This window comes from Argopecten irradians, chromosome 2 (genome assembly GCF_041381155.1).
Source record: "Argopecten irradians isolate NY chromosome 2, Ai_NY, whole genome shotgun sequence".
Lineage (NCBI taxonomy): Eukaryota > Metazoa > Mollusca > Bivalvia > Pectinida > Pectinidae > Argopecten > Argopecten irradians.
In genome coordinates, this window is record NC_091135.1 from 72,272,220 (window position 1) to 72,295,128 (window position 22,909).

Below are 22,909 nucleotides of genomic sequence, written 5' to 3' on the forward strand. Positions count from 1 at the left end.
GGAGCTCTATAGTAATCACTCTGTCCATCTGTCTGACTATGTATTATATGGGTTCTCCATCAGAGGGAGCTCTATAGTAATCACTCTGTCCATCTGTCTGACTATGTTGTATATGGGTTCTCCATCAGAGGGAGCTCTATAGTAATCACTCTGTCCATCTGTCTGACTATGTAGTATATGGGTTCTCCATCAGAAGGACCTCTATAGTAATCACTCTGTCCATCTGTCTGACTATGTATTATATGGGTTCTCCATCAGAGGGAGCTCTATAGTAATCACTCTGTCCATCTGTCTGACTATGTAGTATATGGGTTCTCCATCAGAGGGAGCTCTATAGTAATCACTCTGTCCATCTGTCTGACTATGTAGTATATGGGTTCTCCATCAGAGGGAGCTCTATAGTAATCACTCTGTCCATCTGTCTGACTATGTATTATATGGGTTTCTCCATCAGAGGGAGCTCTATAGTAATCACTCTGTCCATCTGTCTGACTATGTAGTATATGGGTTCTCCATCAGAGGGAGCTCTATAGTAATCACTCTGTCCATCTGTCTGACTATGTAGTATATGGGTTCTCCATCAGAGGGAGCTCTATAGTAATCACTCTGTCCATCTGTCTGACTATGTATTATATGGGTTCTCCATCAGAGGGAGCTCTATAGTAATCACTCTGTCCATCTGTCTGACTATGTATTATATGGGTTCTCCATCAGAGGGAGCTCTATAGTAATCATTCTGTCCATCTGTCTGACTATGTATTATATGGGTTCTCCATCAGAGGGAGCTCTATAGTAATCATTCTGTCCATCTGTCTGACTATGTATTATATGGGTTCTCCATCAGAGGGAGCTCTATAGTAATCATTCTGTCCATCTGTCTGACTATGTAGTATATGGGTTCTCCATCAGAGGGAGCTCTATAGTAATCACTCTGTCCATCTGTCTGACTATGTATTATATGGGTTCTCCATCAGAGGGAGCTCTTTAGTAATCACTCTGTCCATCTGTCTGACTATGTATTATATGGGTTCTCCATCAGAGGGAGCTCTATAGTAATCACTCTGTCCATCTGTCTGACTATGTAGTATATGGGTTCTCCATCAGAGGGAGCTCTATAGTAATCACTCTGTCCATCTGTCTGACTATGTATTATATGGGTTCTCCATCAGAGGGAGCTCTATAGTAATCACTCTGTCCATCTGTCTGACTATGTAGTATATGGGTTCTCCATCAGAGGGAGCTCTATAGTAATCATTCTGTCCGTCATCTGTCTGACTATGTAGTATATGGGTTCTCCATCAGAGGGAGCTCTATAGTAATCACTCTGTCCATCTGTCTGACTATGTTGTATATGGGTTCTCCATCAGAGGGAGCTCTATAGTAATCACTCTGTCCATCTGTCTGACTATGTATTATATGGGTTCTCCATCAGAGGGAGCTCTATAGTAATCACTCTGTCCATCTGTCTGACTATGTAGTATATGGGTTCTCCATCAGAGGGAGCTCTATAGTAATCATTCTGTCCATCTGTCTGACTATGTATTATATGGGTTCTCCATCAGAGGGAGCTCTATAGTAATCACTCTGTCCATCTGTCTGACTATGTATTATATGGGTTCTCCATCAGAGGGAGCTCTATAGTAATCACTCTGTCCATCTGTCTGACTATGTAGTATATGGGTTCTCCATCAGAAGGACCTCTTTAGTAATCACTCTGTCCATCTGTCTGACTATGTAGTATATGGGTTCTCCATCAGAGGGAGCTCTATAGTAATCACTCTGTCCATCTGTCTGACTATGTTGTATATGGGTTCTCCATCAGAGGGAGCTCTATAGTAATCACTCTGTCCATCTGTCTGACTATGTTGTATATGGGTTCTCCATCAGAGGGAGCTCTATAGTAATCACTCTGTCCATCTGTCTGACTATGTAGTATATGGGTTCTCCATCAGAGGGAGCTCTATAGTAATCATTCTGTCCATCTGTCTGACTATGTATTATATGGGTTCTCCATCAGAGGGAGCTCTATAGTAATCACTCTGTCCATCTGTCTGACTATGTTGTATATGGGTTCTCCATCAGAGGGAGCTCTATAGTAATCACTCTGTCCATCTGTCTGACTATGTAGTATATGGGTTCTCCATCAGAGGGAGCTCTATAGTAATCATTCTGTCCATCTGTCTGACTATGTATTATATGGGTTCTCCATCAGAGGGAGCTCTATAGTAATCATTCTGTCCATCTGTCTGACTATGTATTATATGGGTTCTCCATCAGAGGGAGCTCTATAGTAATCACTCTGTCCATCTGTCTGACTATGTATTATATGGGTTCTCCATCAGAGGGAGCTCTATAGTAATCACTCTGTCCATCTGTCTGACTATGTAGTATATGGGTTCTCCATCAGAGGGAGCTCTTAGTAATCATTCTGTCCATCTGTCTGACTATGTAGTATATGGGTTCTCCATCAGAGGGAGCTCTATAGTAATCACTCTGTCCATCTGTCTGACTATGTATTATATGGGTTCTCCATCAGAGGGAGCTCTATAGTAATCACTCTGTCCATCTGTCTGACTATGTATTATATGGGTTCTCCATCAGAGGGAGCTCTATAGTAATCATTCTGTCCATCTGTCTGACTATGTATTATATGGGTTCTCCATCAGAGGGAGCTCTATAGTAATCATTCTGTCCATCTGTCTGACTATGTATTATATGGGTTCTCCATCAGAGGGAGCTCTATAGTAATCATTCTGTCCATCTGTCTGACTATGTATTATATGGGTTCTCCATCAGAGGGAGCTCTTTAGTAATCACTCTGTCCATCTGTCTGACTATGTATTATATGGGTTCTCCATCAGAGGGAGCTCTATAGTAATCACTCTGTCCATCTGTCTGACTATGTAGTATATGGGTTCTCCATCAGAAGGACCTCTTTAGTAATCATTCTGTCCATCTGTCTGACTATGTAGTATATGGGTTCTCCATCAGAGGGAGCTCTATAGTAATCACTCTGTCCATCTGTCTGACTATGTATTATATAGGTTCTCCATCAGAGGGAGCTCTATAGTAATCACTCTGTCCATCTGTCTGACTATGTATTATATGGGTTCTCCATCAGAGGGAGCTCTATAGTAATCACTCTGTCCATCTGTCTGACTATGTATTATATGGGTTCTCCATCAGAGGGAGCTCTATAGTAATCACTCTGTCCATCTGTCTGACTATGTAGTATATGGGTTCTCCATCAGAAGGACCTCTTTAGTAATCATTCTGTCCATCTGTCTGACTATGTAGTATATGGGTTCTCCATCAGAGGGAGCTCTATAGTAATCACTCTGTCCATCTGTCTGACTATGTAGTATATGGGTTCTCCATCAGAGGGAGCTCTATAGTAATCACTCTGTCCATCTGTCTGACTATGTAGTATATGGGTTCTCCATCAGAGGGAGCTCTATAGTAATCACTCTGTCCATCTGTCTGACTATGTAGTATATGGGTTCTCCATCAGAGGGAGCTCTATAGTAATCACTCTGTCCATCTGTCTGACTATGTATTATATGGGTTCTCCATCAGAGGGAGCTCTATAGTAATCACTCTGTCCATCTGTCTGACTATGTATTATATGGGTTCTCCATCAGAGGGAGCTCTATAGTAATCACTCTGTCCATCTGTCTGACTATGTAGTATATGGGTTCTCCATCAGAGGGAGCTCTATAGTAATCACTCTGTCCATCTGTCTGACTATGTATTATATGGGTTCTCCATCAGAGGGAGCTCTATAGTAATCATTCTGTCCATCTGTCTGACTATGTAGTATATGGGTTCTCCATCAGAGGGAGCTCTATAGTAATCACTCTGTCCATCTGTCTGACTATGTATTATATGGGTTCTCCATCAGAGGGAGCTCTATAGTAATCATTCTGTCCATCTGTCTGACTATGTATTATATGGGTTCTCCATCAGAGGGAGCTCTATAGTAATCATTCTGTCCATCTGTCTGACTATGTATTATATGGGTTCTCCATCAGAGGGAGCTCTATAGTAATCATTCTGTCCATCTGTCTGACTATGTATTATATGGGTTCTCCATCAGAGGGAGCTCTATAGTAATCATTCTGTCCATCTGTCTGACTATGTAGTTATATGGGTTCTCCATCAGAGGGAGCTCTATAGTAATCACTCTGTCCATCTGTCTGACTATGTATTATATGGGTTCTCCATCAGAGGGAGCTCTATAGTAATCATTCTGTCCATCTGTCTGACTATGTATTATATGGGTTCTCCATCAGAGGGAGCTCTTTAGTAATCATTCTGTCCATCTGTCTGACTATGTATTATATGGGTTCTCCATCAGAGGGAGCTCTATAGTAATCACTCTGTCCATCTGTCTGACTATGTAGTATATGGGTTCTCCATCAGAGGGAGCTCTATAGTAATCACTCTGTCCATCTGTCTGACTATGTATTATATGGGTTCTCCATCAGAGGGAGCTCTATAGTAATCACTCTGTCCATCTGTCTGACTATGTATTATATGGGTTCTCCATCAGAGGGAGCTCTATAGTAATCATTCTGTCCATCTGTCTGACTATGTATTATATGGGTTCTCCATCAGAGGGAGCTCTATAGTAATCACTCTGTCCATCTGTCTGACTATGTTGTATATGGGTTCTCCATCAGAGGGAGCTCTATAGTAATCACTCTGTCCATCTGTCTGACTATGTAGTATATGGGTTCTCCATCAGAGGGAGCTCTATAGTAATCACTCTGTCCATCTGTCTGACTATGTATTATATGGGTTCTCCATCAGAGGGAGCTCTATAGTAATCACTCTGTCCATCTGTCTGACTATGTATTATATGGGTTCTCCATCAGAGGGAGCTCTATAGTAATCATTCTGTCCATCTGTCTGACTATGTATTATATGGGTTCTCCATCAGAGGGAGCTCTATAGTAATCACTCTGTCCATCTGTCTGACTATGTATTATATGGGTTCTTCATCAGAGGGAGCTCTATAGTAATCATTCTGTCCATCTGTCTGACTATGTATTATATGGGTTCTCCATCAGAGGGAGCTCTATAGTAATCCTCTGTCCATCTGTCTGACTATGTATTATATGGGTTCTCCATCAGAGGGAGCTCTATAGTAATCATTCTGTCCATCTGTCTGACTATGTTGTATATGGGTTCTCCATCAGAGGGAGCTCTATAGTAATCACTCTGTCCATCTGTCTGACTATGTATATATGGGTTCTCCATCAGAGGGAGCTCTATAGTAATCATTCTGTCCATCTGTCTGACTATGTATTATATGGGTTCTCCATCAGAGGGAGCTCTATAGTAATCATTCTGTCCATCTGTCTGACTATGTATTATATGGGTTCTCCATCAGAGGGAGCTCTATAGTAATCATTCTGTCCATCTGTCTGACTATGTATTATATGGGTTCTCCATCAGAGGGAGCTCTATAGTAATCACTCTGTCCATCTGTCTGACTATGTATTATATGGGTTCTCCATCAGAGGGAGCTCTATAGTAATCACTCTGTCCATCTGTCTGACTATGTATTATATGGGTTCTCCATCAGAGGGAGCTCTATAGTAATCATTCTGTCCATCTGTCTGACTATGTATTATATGGGTTCTCCATCAGAGGGAGCTCTATAGTAATCACTCTGTCCATCTGTCTGACTATGTTGTATATGGGTTCTCCATCAGAGGGAGCTCTATAGTAATCACTCTGTCCATCTGTCTGACTATGTATTATATGGGTTCTCCATCAGAGGGAGCTCTATAGTAATCACTCTGTCCATCTGTCTGACTATGTAGTATATGGGTTCTCCATCAGAAGGACCTCTTTAGTAATCATTCTGTCCATCTGTCTGACTATGTAGTATATGGGTTCTCCATCAGAGGGAGCTCTATAGTAATCACTCTGTCCATCTGTCTGACTATGTAGTATATGGGTTCTCCATCAGAGGGAGCTCTTTAGTAATCATTCTGTCCATCTGTCTGACTATGTAGTATATGGGTTCTCCATCAGAAGGAGCTCTTTAGTAATCATTCTGTCCATCTGTCTGACTATGTAGTATATGGGTTCTCCATCAGAGGGAGCTCTATAGTAATCACTCTGTCCATCTGTCTGACTATGTATTATATGGGTTCTCCATCAGAGGGAGCTCTATAGTAATCACTCTGTCCATCTGTCTGACTATGTATTATATGGGTTCTCCATCAGAGGGAGCTCTATAGTAATCACTCTGTCCATCTGTCTGACTATGTATTATATGGGTTCTCCATCAGAGGGAGCTCTATAGTAATCACTCTGTCCATCTGTCTGACTATGTATTATATGGGTTCTCCATCAGAGGGAGCTCTATAGTAATCACTCTGTCCATCTGTCTGACTATGTAGTATATGGGTTCTCCATCAGAGGGAGCTCTATAGTAATCACTCTGTCCATCTGTCTGACTATGTAGTATATGGGTTCTCCATCAGAGGGAGCTCTATAGTAATCACTCTGTCCATCTGTCTGACTATGTATTATATGGGTTCTCCATCAGAGGGAGCTCTATAGTAATCACTCTGTCCATCTGTCTGACTATGTATTATATGGGTTCACCATCAGAAGGAGCTCTATAGTAATCACTCTGTCCATCTGTCTGACTATGGTGTATATAGGTTCTCCATCAGAGGGAGCTCTATAGTAATCACTCTGTCCATCTGTCTGACTATGTTTTATATAGGTTCTCCATCAGAGGGAGCTCTATAGTAATCACTCTGTCCATCTGTCTGACTATGTATTATATGGGTTCTCCATCAGAGGGAGCTCTATAGTAATCATTCTGTCCATCTGTCTGACTATGTAGTATATGGGTTCTCCATCAGAGGGAGCTCTATAGTAATCACTCTGTCCATCTGTCTGACTATGTAGTATATGGGTTCTCCATCAGAGGGAGCTCTATAGTAATCATTCTGTCCATCTGACTGACTATGTAGTATATGGGTTCTCCATCAGAGGGAGCTCTATAGTAATCACTCTGTCCATCTGTCTGACTATGTATTATATGGGTTCTCCATCAGAGGGAGCTCTATAGTAATCATTCTGTCCATCTGTCTGACTATGTATTATATGGGTTCTCCATCAGAAGGACCTCTTTAGTAATCATTCTGTCCATCTGTCTGACTATGTAGTATATGGGTTCTCCATCAGAGGGAGCTCTATAGTAATCACTCTGTCCATCTGTCTGACTATGTATTATATGGGTTCTCCATCAGAGGGAGCTCTATAGTAATCACTCTGTCCATCTGTCTGACTATGGTGTATATGGGTTCTCCATCAGAGGGAGCTCTATAGTAATCACTCTGTCCATCTGTCTGACTATGTATTATATGGGTTCTCCATCAGAGGGAGCTCTATAGTAATCACTCTGTCCATCTGTCTGACTATGTAGTATATGGGTTCTCCATCAGAGGGAGCTCTATAGTAATCACTCTGTCCATCTGTCTGACTATGTAGTATATGGGTTCTCCATCAGAGGGAGCTCTATAGTAATCACTCTGTCCATCTGTCTGACTATGTAGTATATGGGTTCTCCATCAGAGGGAGCTCTATAGTAATCACTCTGTCCATCTGTCTGACTATGTAGTATATGGGTTCTCCATCAGAGGGAGCTCTATAGTAATCACTCTGTCCATCTGTCTGACTATGTAGTATATGGGTTCTCCATCAGAGGGAGCTCTATAGTAATCACTCTGTCCATCTGTCTGACTATGTATTATATGGGTTCTCCATCAGAGGGAGCTCTATAGTAATCACTCTGTCCATCTGTCTGACTATGTATTATATGGGTTCTCCATCAGAGGGAGCTCTATAGTAATCATTCTGTCCATCTGTCTGACTATGTATTATATATGGGTTCTCCATCAGAGGGAGCTCTATAGTAATCACTCTGTCCATCTGTCTGACTATGTAGTATATGGGTTCTCCATCAGAGGGAGCTCTATAGTAATCACTCTGTCCATCTGTCTGACTATGTAGTATATGGGTTCTCCATCAGAGGGAGCTCTATAGTAATCACTCTGTCCATCTGTCTGACTATGTAGTATATGGGTTCTCCATCAGAGGGAGCTCTATAGTAATCACTCTGTCCATCTGTCTGACTATGTATTATATGGGTTCTCCATCAGAGGGAGCTCTATAGTAATCACTCTGTCCATCTGTCTGACTATGTATTATATGGGTTCTCCATCAGAGGGAGCTCTATAGTAATCACTCTGTCCATCTGTCTGACTATGTATTATATGGGTTCTCCATCAGAGGGAGCTCTATAGTAATCACTCTGTCCATCTGTCTGACTATGTATTATATGGGTTCTCCATCAGAGGGAGCTCTATAGTAATCACTCTGTCCATCTGTCTGACTATGTAGTATATGGGTTCTCCATCAGAGGGAGCTCTATAGTAATCATTCTGTCCATCTGTCTGACTATGTATTATATGGGTTCTCCATCAGAGGGAGCTCTATAGTAATCACTCTGTCCATCTGTCTGACTATGTATTATATGGGTTCTCCATCAGAGGGAGCTCTATAGTAATCACTCTGTCCATCTGTCTGAGTATATGGGTTCTCCATCAGAGGGAGCTCTATAGTAATCACTCTGTCCATCTGTCTGACTATGTATTATATGGGTTCTCCATCAGAGGGAGCTCTATAGTAATCATTCTGTCCATCTGTCTGACTATGTATTATATGGGTTCTCCATCAGAGGGAGCTCTATAGTAATCATTCTGTCCATCTGTCTGACTATGTATTATATGGGTTCTCCATCAGAGGGAGCTCTATAGTAATCATTCTGTCCATCTGTCTGACTATGTATTATATGGGTTCTCCATCAGAGGGAGCTCTATAGTAATCATTCTGTCCATCTGTCTGACTATGTATTATATGGGTTCTCCATCAGAGGGAGCTCTATAGTAATCATTCTGTCCATCTGTCTGACTATGTATTATATGGGTTCTCCATCAGAGGGAGCTCTATAGTAATCACTCTGTCCATCTGTCTGACTATGTATTATATGGGTTCTCCATCAGAGGGAGCTCTATAGTAATCACTCTGTCCATCTGTCTGACTATGTAGTATATGGGTTCTCCATCAGAAGGAGCTCTTTAGTAATCATTCTGTCCATCTGTCTGACTATGTATTATATAGGTTCTCCATCAGAGGGAGCTCTTTAGTAATCACTCTGTCCATCTGTCTGACTATGTAGTATATGGGTTCTCCATCAGAGGGAGCTCTATAGTAATCACTCTGTCCATCTGTCTGACTATGTATTATATGGGTTCTCCATCAGAGGGAGCTCTATAGTAATCACTCTGTCCATCTGTCTGACTATGTATTATATGGGTTCTCCATCAGAGGGAGCTCTATAGTAATCACTCTGTCCATCTGTCTGACTATGTATTATATGGGTTCTCCATCAGAGGGAGCTCTATAGTAATCACTCTGTCCATCTGTCTGACTATGTAGTATATGGGTTCTCCATCAGAGGGAGCTCTATAGTAATCACTCTGTCCATCTGTCTGACTATGTAGTATATGGGTTCTCCATCAGAGGGAGCTCTATAGTAATCATTCTGTCCATCTGTCTGACTATGTAGTATATGGGTTCTCCATCAGAGGGAGCTCTATAGTAATCACTCTGTCCATCTGTCTGACTATGTATTATATGGGTTCTCCATCAGAGGGAGCTCTATAGTAATCACTCTGTCCATCTGTCTGACTATGTATTATATGGGTTCTCCATCAGAGGGAGCTCTATAGTAATCACTCTGTCCATCTGTCTGACTATGTAGTATATGGGTTCTCCATCAGAGGGAGCTCTATAGTAATCACTCTGTCCATCTGTCTGACTATGTATTATATGGGTTCTCCATCAGAGGGAGCTCTATAGTAATCACTCTGTCCATCTGTCTGACTATGTATTATATGGGTTCTCCATCAGAGGGAGCTCTATAGTAATCACTCTGTCCATCTGTCTGACTATGTATTATATGGGTTCTCCATCAGAGGGAGCTCTATAGTAATCACTCTGTCCATCTGTCTGACTATGTATTATATAGGTTCTCCATCAGAGGGAGCTCTATAGTAATCACTCTGTCCATCTGTCTGACTATGTATTATATGGGTTCTCCATCAGAGGGAGCTCTATAGTAATCACTCTGTCCATCTGTCTGACTATGTGTATATGGGTTCTCCATCAGAGGGAGCTCTATAGTAATCACTCTGTCCATCTGTCTGACTATGTTTTATATAGGTTCTCCATCAGAGGGAGCTCTATAGTAATCACTCTGTCCATCTGTCTGACTATGTAGTATATGGGTTCTCCATCAGAGGGAGCTCTATAGTAATCACACTGTCCATCTGTCTGACTATGTAGTATATGGGTTCTCCATCAGAGGGAGCTCTATAGTAATCACTCTGTCCATCTGTCTGACTATGTAGTATATGGGTTCTCCATCAGAGGGAGCTCTATAGTAATCACTCTGTCCATCTGTCTGACTTATGTAGTATATATGGGTTCTCCATCAGAGGAGCTCTATAGTAATCACTCTGTCCATCTGTCTGACTTGTAGTATATGGGTTCTCCATCAGAGGGAGCTCTATAGTAATCACTCTGTCCATCTGTCTGACTATGTATTATATGGGTTCTCCATCAGAGGGAGCTCTATAGTAATCACTCTGTCCATCTGTCTGACTATGTATTATATGGGTTCTCCATCAGAGGGAGCTCTATAGTAATCACTCTGTCCATCTGTCTGACTATGTATTATATGGGTTCTCCATCAGAGGGAGCTCTATAGTAATCACTCTGTCCATTTGTCTGACTATGTAGTATATGGGTTCTCCATCAGAGGGAGCTCTATAGTAATCACTCTGTCCATCTGTCTGACTATGTATTATATAGGTTCTCCATCAGAGGGAGCTCTATAGTAATCACTCTGTCCATCTGTCTGACTATGTAGTATATGGGTTCTCCATCAGAGGGAGCTCTATAATAATCACTCTGTCCATCTGTCTGACTATGTATTATATAGGTTCTCCATCAGAGGGAGCTCTATAGTAATCACTCTGTCCATCTGTCTGACTATGTATTATATGGGTTCACCATCAGAAGGAGCTCTATAGTAATCACTTTGTCCATCTGTCTGACTATGGTGTATATAGGTTCTCCATCAGAGGGAGCTCTATAGTAATCACTCTGTCCATCTGTCTGACTATGTTTTATAGGGTTCGCCATCAGGGGGAGCTCTTTAGTAATCACTCTGTCCATCTGTCTTTCTGCTGAGATCACAGTCCGAGAATCAACTTAACGAGAATTGAATGTACATTATACTATATGTATTTCAGATGATTTGTGTTGTATCCAGTTTTCAACTGTTATTTGACCCTATGTTTGTAGTGTAAAACATTTTATGTTTCAGGCAATCCAGAAGAAAATGGATTTGATTTGTTGTTGAAAACAAATTTGGCTATCTACCAAGACATTCTTCACACAGATAGATATCAGAATGTGAGGATATTGTTGAAGGACTCTGTCACCATGGATACAGGGGTAAACAATTGTAGGTGGCGTTTTGTGTGTGCCTGTTTAGAGACATTAGCATTGCTACAGAAAACTATTTCCATGGCGATGGAAGAATTTACAAAGAAATCTAAAGAAACAGCTTTACCAGAGTTACGTCCAGGACAAGCACCTCCATTAACACCCGATAGTCTAAGCATTGGTCATCAGAAAATGGTACTGACCGCTGTCCAGTTTATAGTGATTCTGGGGATCAGTGAAAAGCTTGATGTCGGTGTAGGCATACCTATGGAGAGAAGATCAGAATTTGCTAAGCTTTTACTTCTATCTTCCAAACATGATGAAGTGTCGAAGGAGAGTAGAAATGCTTGCTTGTTTTCTTGTGTTAAAGTGTTCATGTGTTTGCTGGGTATTCCTTCACTGGCTAGTCTTGTCTTATCCAGACATTTAAACGACTTACTAGCTTCTCTCTTAACACTGCTCCATAACTCTGATACTGGATCTTTACAAGTCACACATCCAGATCTTAGAAAAAACACTGAAAAAGTTCACCAAGATAGTACAAATATTACAGAAGTTACAACACAAGAACGTTCCAGTTTGTCTTCTCTAGCACCATCAAACTGGACACCTGCTATGGTAGTTGATCTGGTTAGAGAGAAACAGCTTACAAAGAAGGAGAATGTTGAGAAAGAAATTTTTGACCTTGAAGAACCGAGTGACAAGACAGATTTACACAGAGAGAAATCCAGAGAGGACGGAGAGTCTGTCACATATATGTCACTCAGCCAACTTCAGCAGTGTGAGACTTGGTTACAACAATTACTACGCAAGACTCCCCCTCCGATACTTGTACGTGAACTACTGTTGCTACAGAGTGGGGCACCTGCCCCTCCCAAACAGGTAGGTATACAAACCTCTCAATAATAAATATAATGTACAAACCTACTGATACAATATGATATGTATTGAGTTTTAGGTCATCTGACCCGAAGGGTCAGGATGACCTATAGTCGTCGTGTTTCGTCCGTCGTCGTGCGCCGTGCGCCGTCCGCCGTGCATTAACTTTTCACATTTTGAACTTCTTCTCAAGTTCTGCCAGTGCCATTTGGCTGAAACTTGCATGAAATGATCCTGACATGGTCCCGACAAAGTGTTGTTATTTTTCGAGTCGATCCGAAATCCAAGATGGCCGCCACAGCCGCCATCTTGAAAACACATTTTGAACTTCTTCTCAAGTTCTGCCGGTGCGATTCGGCTGAAACTTGCATGAAATGATCCTGACATGGTCCCGACAAAGTGTTGTTATTTTGCGAATCGATCCGAAATCCAAGATGGCCGCCACAGCCGCCATCTTGAAAACACATTTTGAACTTCTTCTCAAGTTCTGCCGGTGCGATTCGGCTGAAACTTGCATGAAATGATCCTGACATGGTCCCGACAAAGTGTTGTGATTTCTTTTGGGTCGATCCGAAATCCAAGATGGCCGCCACAGCCGCCATCTCGAAAACACATTTTGAACTTCTTCTCAAGTTCTACCAGTGCGATTTGGCCGAAACTTGCATGGAATGATCCTGACATGGTCCCCATAAAGTGTTGTTATTTTTCGAGTCGATCCGAAATCCAAGATGGCCGCCACAGCAGCCATCTTGAAAACACATTTTGAACTTCTTCTCAAGTTCTACTCGTGCGAATTGGCTGAAACTTGCGTGAAATGATCCTGACATGGTCCCGACAAAGTGTTGTTATTTTTCGGGTCAATCCGAAATCCAAGATGGCCGCCACAGCCGCCATCTTGAAAACACATTTTGAACTTCTTCTCAAGTTCTACTGGTTCGAATTGGCTGAAACTTGCATGAAATGATCCTGACATGGTCCCGACAAAGTGTTGTTAATTTTCAGGTTGATCCAAAATCCAAGATGGCTGCCACAGCCACATCTCGAAAACACATTTTGAGCTTCGTCTCAAGTTCTACTGGTGCGATTTGGCTGTAACTTGCATGAAATGATCCTGACATGGTCCAGACAAAGTGTTGATATTTTCGGGTCAATCCAAAATCCAAGATGGCCGCCACAGCCGCCATCTTGAAAACACATTTTGAACTTCTTCTCAACTTCTGCCTGTGTGATTTGGCTGAAAATTGCCTGAGATGATCCTGACATGGATCGACAAAGTATTGTTACATCTCTGGTTGATCCCAAATTGAAGAAGGCTACTATGACACTATATCTAATTAAATTTCTACATGTTAAGGCCCTTGGGCCTCTTGTTTGAAATAAAATTTGTTGAAGGAAATGGAAAATGATCCTGACATGGTCCTGACAAAGTGACACCATATGAAATTAATTTTACTATTGCCAAGGTAGTCAGATGACCGTTAAGGCCCTTTGGGCCTCTTGTTAGAAAGTTGTTTTTATTTTTACTTGCTTCTTAATTGATTTGTTTTTACGGACGAAACATGACGACTATAGGTCATCCTGACCCTTCGGGTCAGATGACCTATAGCCATCATCTTTAGTCCGTCGTCGTCCGCCGTACGCCGTGCGTTAACTTTTCACATTTTGAACTTCTTCTCAAGTTCTACCAGTGTGATTTGGCTGAAACTTGCCTGAAATGATCCTGACATGGTCCCGACAAAGTGTTCTTATTTTTCGGGTCGATCCGAAATCCAAGATGGCCTCCACAGCCGCCATCTTGAAAACACATTTTAAACTTCTTCTCAAGTTCGATTCTACCGGTGCGATTTGGCTGAAACTTGCCTGAAATGATCCTGACATGGTCCCGACAAAGTGTTCTTATTTTTCGGGTCGATCCGAAATCCAAGATGGCTACCATGACACTATATCTAATTAATTTCCTATATGTTAAGGCCTTTGGGCCTCTTGTTTGAAATAGAATTTGTTGAAAAAAATTGAAAATGATCCTGACATGATCCTGACAAATTGACACCATATATAATTAATTTTACTATTGCCAAGGTAGTCAGATGACCGTTAAAGCCCTTTGGGCCTCTCGTTTTTACTTGCTTCTTAATTGATTTGTTTTTACAATTTCAGCCAGATCTTGATACTGATTTTTATTCCAAAATGAGAATGATTGCAAATTTCTATTTTGAAATTTTAAATTTAGTACTGTTTGTAATGAACAAAATATCACCTCCAATATCTGGTTGTGTAGGTTGGCACTGCCAAGAGGATGCTGACCTCCCCAGTCTGGCTGAGGAAGGTGTGTGGACGTCTACTTACAGCCATCCTAGTGAAACCAAAAGGAGTAATTCACGTCCTCCAGGGCATGTTGGAAGGTCCCTGCAGAGGTAAGTCCCTTATAGTCTGATGGAAGTGGGTAGATTGAATGATGAGATAGATGTGAATCAATGCTGAATGGAAGGGGTTGGTTAGTCTGGACTTACAGAACCCCAGGTTGAGGGAGTTAGGATGAAAAAGGGCTGGAAAATGGGAGGGGAATGGCTTGAAAAGAAGGGGTAGGATAAGGGGTTGTAAGGTCGGTCTGGAAGTTGAAATGGTAAGGTTACAACTGAAGGGTAAAGACTAGAGATTTTAGGAGGTTTAAGGAGTAGGCAGGGGATGGAAGGGGAAGGTATAAAAGTTTAGGGGTAGAGCTGGAGGTTTAAGGAGTAGGCAGGGGATGGAAGGGGAAGGTATAAAAGTTTAGGGGTAGGACTGGAGGTTTAAGGAGTAGGCTGGGGATGAAGGGGAAGGATATCAAAGTTTAGGGGTAGGACTGGAGGTTTAAGGAGTAGGCTGGGGATGGAAGGGGAAGGATATCAAAATTTAGGGGTAGGACTGGAGGTTTAAGGAGTAGGCTGGGGATGGAAGGGGAAGGATATCAAAGTTTAGGGGTAGGACTGGAGGTTTAAGGAGTAGGTTGGGGTTGGAAGGGGAAGGATATAAAAGTTAAGGGGTAGGACTGGAGGTTAAAGGAGTAGGGTGGGGATGGAAAGGGAAGGATATATAAGTTTAGGGGTAGGACTGAAGGTTTAAGGAGTAGGCTGTAGATGGAAGGGGAAGGATATAAAAGTTAAGGGGTAGGACTGGAGGTTAAAGGAGTAGGGTGGGGATGGAAAGGGAAGGATATATAAGTTTAGGGGTAGGACTGAAGGTTTAAGGAGTAGGCTGTAGATGGAAGGGGAAGGATATAAAAGTTCAGGGGTAGGACTGGAGGTTTAAGGAGTAGGCTGGAGATGGAAGGGGAAGGATATCAAAGTTTAGGGGTAGGACTGGAGGTTTAAGGAGTAGGCTGTAGATGGAAGGGGAAGGATATAAAAGTTCAGGGGTAGGACTGGAGGTTTAAGGAGTAGGCTGGAGATGGAAGGGGAAGGATATCAAAGTTTAGGGGTAGGACTGGAGGTTTAAGGAGTTAGCTGGAGATGGAAGGGGAAGGATATCAAAGTTTAGGGGTAGGACTGGAGGTTAAAGGAGTAGGCTGTAGATGGAAGGGGAAGGATATAAAAGTTCAGGGGTAGGACTGGAGGTTAAAGGAGTAGGCTGTAGATGGAAGGGGAAGGATATAAAAGTTCAGGGGTAGGACTGGAGGTTAAAGGAGTAGGCTGTAGATGGAAGGGGAAGGATATCAAAGTTTAGTGGTAGGAATGGAGGTATAAGGAGTAGGCTGGCGATGGAAGGGGAAGGATATCAAAGTTAAGGGGTAGGACTGGAGGTTAAAGTAGTAGGCTGTAGATGGAAGGGGAAGGATATAAAAGTTTAGGGGTAGGACTGGAGGTTTAAGGAGTAGGCTGGGGATGGAAGGGAAAGGATATTAAAGTTTAGGGGTAGGACTGGAGGTTTAAGGAGTAGGCTGAAGATGGAAGGGGAAGGATGTCAAAGTTTAGGGGTAGGACTGGAGGTTAAAGGAGTAGGCTGGAGATGGAAAGGGAAATGGCTTGAAAAGAAGGGGTAGGATAAGGGGTTGTAAGGTCGGTCTGGAAGTTGAAATGGTAAGGTTACAACTGAAGGGTAAAGACTAGAGATTTTAGGAGGTTTAAGGAGTAGGCAGGGGATGGAAGGGGAAGGATATTAAAGTTTAGGGGTAGAGCTGGAGGTTTAAGGAGTAGGCTGGAGATGGAAGGGGAAGGATATCAAAGTTTAGGGGTAGGACTGGAGGTTAAAGGAGTAGGCTGTAGATGGAAGGGGAAGGATATAAAAGTTAAGGGGTAGGACTGGAGGTTTAAGGAGTTAACTGGGGATGGAGGGGAAGGATATAAAAGTTCAGGGGTAGGACTGGAGGTTTAAAGATAGGATGGAAGGGAAGGATATAAAAGTTCAGGGGTAGGACTGGAGGTTTAAGGACTAGGCTGGAGATGGAAGGGGAAGGATATAAAAGTTAAGGGGTAGGACTGGAGGTTAAAGGAGTAGGCTGTAGATGGAAGGGGAAGGATATAAAAGTTTAGGGGTAGGACTGGACGTTTAAGGAGTTAGCTGGAAATGGAAGGGGAAGGATATAAAAGTTTAGGGGTAGGACTGGAGGTATAAGAAGTAGGCTGGGGATGGAAGGGGGAGGATATTAAAGTTTAGGGGTAGGACTGGAGGTATAAGGAGTTAGCTGGGGATGGAAGGGGATGGATATAAAAGTTCAGGGGTAGGACTGGAGGTTTAATTATTAGGCTGGGGATGGAAGAGGAAGGATATAAAAGTTAAGGGGTAGGACTGGAGGTTTAAGGAGTAGGCTGGAGATGGAAGGGGAAGGATATAAAAGTTAAGGGGTAGGACTGGAGGTTAAAGGAGTAGGCTGTAGATGGTAGGGGAAGGATATCAAAGTTTAGGGGTAGGACTGGAGGTTTAAGGAGTTAGCTTGAGATGGAAGGGGAAGGATATAATAGTTTAGGGGTAGGACTGGAGGTTTAAGGAGTAGGCTGGGGATGGAAGGGGAAGGATATAAAAGTTTAGGGGTAGGACTGGAGGTTTAAGGAGTAGGCTGGGGATGGAAGGGGAAGGATATAAAAGTTTAGGGGTAGGACTGGAGGTTTAAGGAGTAGGCTGGGGATGGAAGGGGAAGGATATTAAAGTTTAGGGGTAGGACTGGAGGTTTAAGGAGTAGGCTGAAGATGGAAGGGGAAGGATATAAAAGTTAAGGGGTAGGACTGGAGGTTAAAGGAGTAGGCTGTAGATGGAAGGGGAAGGATATAAAAGTTAAGGGGTAGGACTGGAGGTTTAAGGAGTTAGCTGGGGATGGAAGGGGAAGGATATAAAAGTTCAGGGGTAGGACTGGAGGTTTAAGGAGTAGGCTGGAGATGGAAGGGGAAGGATATAAAAGTTAAGGGGTATGACTGGAGGTTTAAGGAGTAGGCTGGAGATGGAAGGGGAAGGATATAAAAGTTCAGGGGTAGGACTGAAGGTTTAAGGAGAAGGCTGGAGATGGAAGGGGAAGGATATCAAAGTTTAGGGGTAGGACTGGAGGTTAAAGGAGTAGGCTGTAGATGGAAGGGGATGGATATAAAAGTTCAGGGGTAGGACTGGAGGTATAAGAAGTAGGCTGGGGATGGAAGGGGAAGGATATAAAAGTTTAGGGGTAGGACTGGAGGTATAAGGAGTTAGCTGGGGATGGAAGGGGATGGATATAAAAGTTCAGGGGTAGGACTGGAGGTTAAAGGAGTAGGCTGTAGATGGAAGGGGAAGGATATAAACGTTTGGGGTAGAGCTGGAGGTTTAAGAAGTAGGTTGGAGATGGAAGGGGAAGGATATAACAGTTTAGGGGTCGGACTGGAGGTTTAAGGAGTTAGCTGGGGATGGATATAAAAGTTCAGGGGTAGGACTGGAGGTTAAAGGAGTAGGCTGTAGATGGAAGGGGAAGGATATACACGTTTAGGCGTAGAGCTGGAGGTTTAAGGAGTAGGCTGGAGATGGAAGGGGAAGGATATAACAGTTTAGGGGTAGGACTGGAGGTTTAAGGAGTAGGCTGGAGATGGAAGGGGAAGGATATAAAAGTTTAGGGGTAGGACTGGAGGTTTAAGGAGTAGGCTGGGGATGGAAGGGAAAGGATATCAAAGTTTAGGGGTAGGACTGGAGGTTTAAAGAGTAGGCTGGGGATGGAAGGGAAAGGATATTAAAGTTTAGGGGTAGGACTGGAGGTTTAAGGAGTAGGCTGAAGATGGAAGAGAAAGGATATAAAAGTTCAGGGGTAGGACTGGAGGTTAAAGGAGTAGGCTGTAGATGGTAGGGGAAGGATATCAAAGTTTAGGGGTAGGACTGGAGGTTTAAGGAGTTAGCTTGGGATGGAAGGGGAAGATATAAAGTTTAGGGGTAGGACTGGAGGTTTAAGGAGTAGGCTGGGGATGGAAGGGGAAGGATATAAAGTTTAGGACTGGGGTTTAAGGAGTACTGGAGGTTTAGGGATGGAGGTTTAAGGAGTAGGCTGGGGTGAAGGGAAGATATTAAAGTTTAGGGGTAGGACTGGAGGTTTAGGAAGGCTGAAGATGGAAGGGGAAGGATATAAAAGTTAAGGGGTAGGACTTGAGGTTTAAGGAGTAGGCTGGAGATGGAAGGGAAAGGATATAAAAGTTTAGGGGTAAAGCTGGAGGTTTAAGGAGTAGGCTAGAGATGGAAGGCGAAGGATATTAAAATTTAGGGGTAGGACTGGAGGTTTAAGGAGTAGGCTGAAGATGGAAGGGGAAGGATATAAAAGTTAAGGGGTAGGACTGAAGGTTTAAGGAGTTAGCTGGGGATGGAAGGGGAAGGATATAAAAGTTCAGGGGTAGGTCTGGAGGTTAAAGGAGTAGGCTGTAGATGGAAGTAGTCATGGTTCCAATCCCTTTGTACTGCTCAATTTGTCTACTGAAGACAGTAAATACTCTCTGTTTTTAACATTCTCCCATTTTAAAGTAATTGTTAAAATTTTGTAATGCCATTTTTGTGATAAATCTCTTCTACCAGAGAAAGCGAAATCCACTGGATCTGACTGGAGAAAATGTGACGCCGCTGCCAAGGTGATTGCCTGTTGTCCAATGTCAACAACATCTGTTGAGGAATACTATACTCTTGTATCACCACAGGTAATTTGTAGAGAGGTGTACAATGGACTACTCTTGTATCACCACAGGTAATTTGTAGAGAAGTGTACAATGGACTACTCTTGTATCACCACAGGTAATTTGTAGAGAGGTGTACAATGGACTACTCTTGTATCACCACAGGTAATTTGTAGAGAAGTGTACAATGGACTACTCTTGTATCACCACAGGTAATTTGTAGAGAGGTGTACAATGGACTACTCTTGTATCACCACAGGTAATTTGTAGAGAAGTGTACAATGGACTACTCTTGTATCACCACAGGTAATTTGTAGAGAAGTGTACAATGGACTACTCTTGTATCACCACAGGTAATTTGTAGAGAGGTGTACAATGGACTACTCTTGTATCACCACAGGTAATTTGTAGAGAAGTGTACAATGGACTACTCTTGTATCACCACAGGTAATTTGTAGAGAAGTGTACAATGGACTACTCTTGTATCACCACAGGTAATTTGTAGAGAGGTGTACAATGGACTACTCTTGTATCACCACAGGTAATTTGTAGAGAGTGTACAATGGACTACTCTTGTATCACCACAGGTAATTTGTAGAGAGGTGTACAATGGACTACTCTTGTATCACCACAGGTAATTTGTAGAGAGAGGTGTACAATGGACTACTCTTGTATCACCACAGGTAATTTGTAGAGAAGTGTACAATGGACTACTCTTGTATCACCACAGGTAATTTGTAGAGAGGTGTACAATGGACTACTCTTGTATCACCACAGGTAATTTGTAGAGAGGTGTACAATGGACTACTCTTGTATCACCACAGGTAATTTGTAGAGAAGTGTACAATGGACTACTCTTGTATCACCACAGGTAATTTGTAGAGAAGTGTACAATGGACTACTCTTGTATCACCACAGGTAATTTGTAGAGAAGTGTACAATGGACTACTCTTGTATCACCACAGGTAATTTGTAGAGAAGTGTACAATGGACTACTCTTGTATCACCACAGGTAATTTGTAGAGAGGTGTACAATGGACTACTCTTGTATCACCACAGGTAATTTGTAGAGAAGTGTACAATGGACTACTCTTGTATCACCACAGGTAATTTGTAGAGAAGTGTACAATGGACTACTCTTGTATCACCACAGGTAATTTGTAGAGAAGTGTACAATGGACTACTCTTGTATCACCACAGGTAATTTGTAAGAGAAGTGTACAATGGACTACTCTTGTATCACCACAGGTAATTTGTAGAGAAGTGTACAATGGACTACTCTTGTATCACCACAGGTAATTTGTAGAGAAGTGTACAATGGACTACTCTTGTATCACCACAGGTAATTTGTAGAGAAGTGTACAATGGACTACTCTTGTATCACCACAGGTAATTTGTAGAGAGGTGTACAATGGACTACTCTTGTATCACCACAGGTAATTTGTAGAGAAGTGTACAATGGACTACTCTTGTATCACCACAGGTAATTTGTAGAGAAGTGTACAATGGACTACTCTTGTATCACCACAGGTAATTTGTAGAGAGGTGTACAATGGACTACTCTTGTATCACCACAGGTAATTTGTAGAGAAGTGTACAATGGACTACTCTTGTATCACCACAGGTAATTTGTAGAGAAGTGTACAATGGACTACTCTTGTATCACCACAGGTAATTTGTAGAGAAGTGTACAATGGACTACTCTTGTATCACCACAGGTAATTTGTAGAGAGGTGTACAATGGACTACTCTTGTATCACCACAGGTAATTTGTAGAGAAGTGTACAATGGACTACTACTCTTGTATCACCACAGGTAATTTGTAGAGAAGTGTACAATGGACTACTCTTGTATCACCACAGGTAATTTGTAGAGAGGTGTACAATGGACTACTCTTGTATCACCACAGGTAATTTGTAGAGAGGTGTACAATGGACTACTCTTGTATCACCACAGGTAATTTGTAGAGAAGTGTACAATGGACTACTCTTGTATCACCACAGGTAATTTGTAGAGAAGTGTACAATGGACTACTCTTGTATCACCACAGGTAATTTGTAGAGAAGTGTACAATGGACTACTCTTGTATCACCACAGGTAATTTGTAGAGAGGTGTACAATGGACTACTCTTGTATCACCACAGGTAATTTGTAGAGAAGTGTACAATGGACTACTCTTGTATCACCACAGGTAATTTGTAGAGAGGTGTACAATGGACTACTCTTGTATCACCACAGGTAATTTGTAGAGAAGTGTACAATGGACTACTCTTGTATCACCACAGGTAATTTGTAGAGAGGTGTACAATGGACTACTCTTGTATCACCACAGGTAATTTGTAGAGAGGTGTACAATGGACTACTCTTGTATCACCACAGGTAATTTGTAGAGAGGTGTACAATGGACTACTCTTGTATCACCACAGGTAATTTGTAGAGAAGTGTACAATGGACTACTCTTGTATCACCACAGGTAATTTGTAGAGAAGTGTACAATGGACTACTCTTGTATCACCACACATGGACTACTCTTGTATCACCACAGGTAATTTGTAGAGAAGTGTACAATGGACTACTCTTGTATCACCACAGGTAATTTGTAGAGAGGTGTACAATGGACTACTCTTGTATCACCACAGGTAATTTGTAGAGAGTGTACAATGGACTACTCTTGTATCACCACAGGTAATTTGTAGAGAGGTGTACAATGGACTACTCTTGTATCACCACAGGTAATTTGTAGAGAGGTGTACAATGGACTACTCTTGTATCACCACAGGTAATTTGTAGAGAGGTGTACAATGGACTACTCTTGTATCACCACAGGTAATTTGTAGAGAAGTGTACAATGGACTACTCTTGTATCACCACAGGTAATTTGTAGAGAAGTGTACAATGGACTACTCTTGTATCACCACAGGTAATTTGTAGAGAAGTGTACAATGGACTACTCTTGTATCACCACAGGTAATTTGTAGGAAGTGTACAAGACTACTCTTGTATCACCACAGGTAATTTGTAGAGAAGTGTATGATGGACTACTCTTGTATCACCACAGGAATTTGTAGAGAGGTGTACAATGGACTACTCTTGTATCACCACAGGTAATTAGTAGAGAGGTGTACGATAGACTACTCTTGTATCACCACAGGTAATTTGTAGAGAAGTGTACAATGGACTACTCTTGTATCACCACAGGTAATTTGTAGAGAAGTGTATGATGGACTACTCTTGTATCACCACAGGAAATTTGTAGAGAGGTGTACAATGGACTACTCTTGTATCACCACAGGTAATTAGTAGAGAGGTGTACGATAGACTACTCTTGTATCACCACAGGT

At 42.1% G+C, this 22,909-nt stretch overlaps 1 protein-coding gene across 1 annotated transcript in view; it reads left to right on the top strand.

Moving 5' to 3' along the window:
* LOC138316839 (transport and Golgi organization protein 6 homolog) overlaps positions 1-22,909 on the top strand; it is a 32,246-nt gene that overhangs the window by 5,753 nt on the left and 3,584 nt on the right. Inside the window, exons 3-5 of the mRNA XM_069258494.1 lie at positions 11,486-12,489; positions 14,765-14,900; positions 19,474-19,592. Of these exons, the coding sequence (XP_069114595.1) occupies positions 11,486-12,489; positions 14,765-14,900; positions 19,474-19,592 (1,259 nt within the window). The remainder of the gene's footprint in view (positions 1-11,485; positions 12,490-14,764; positions 14,901-19,473; positions 19,593-22,909) is intronic.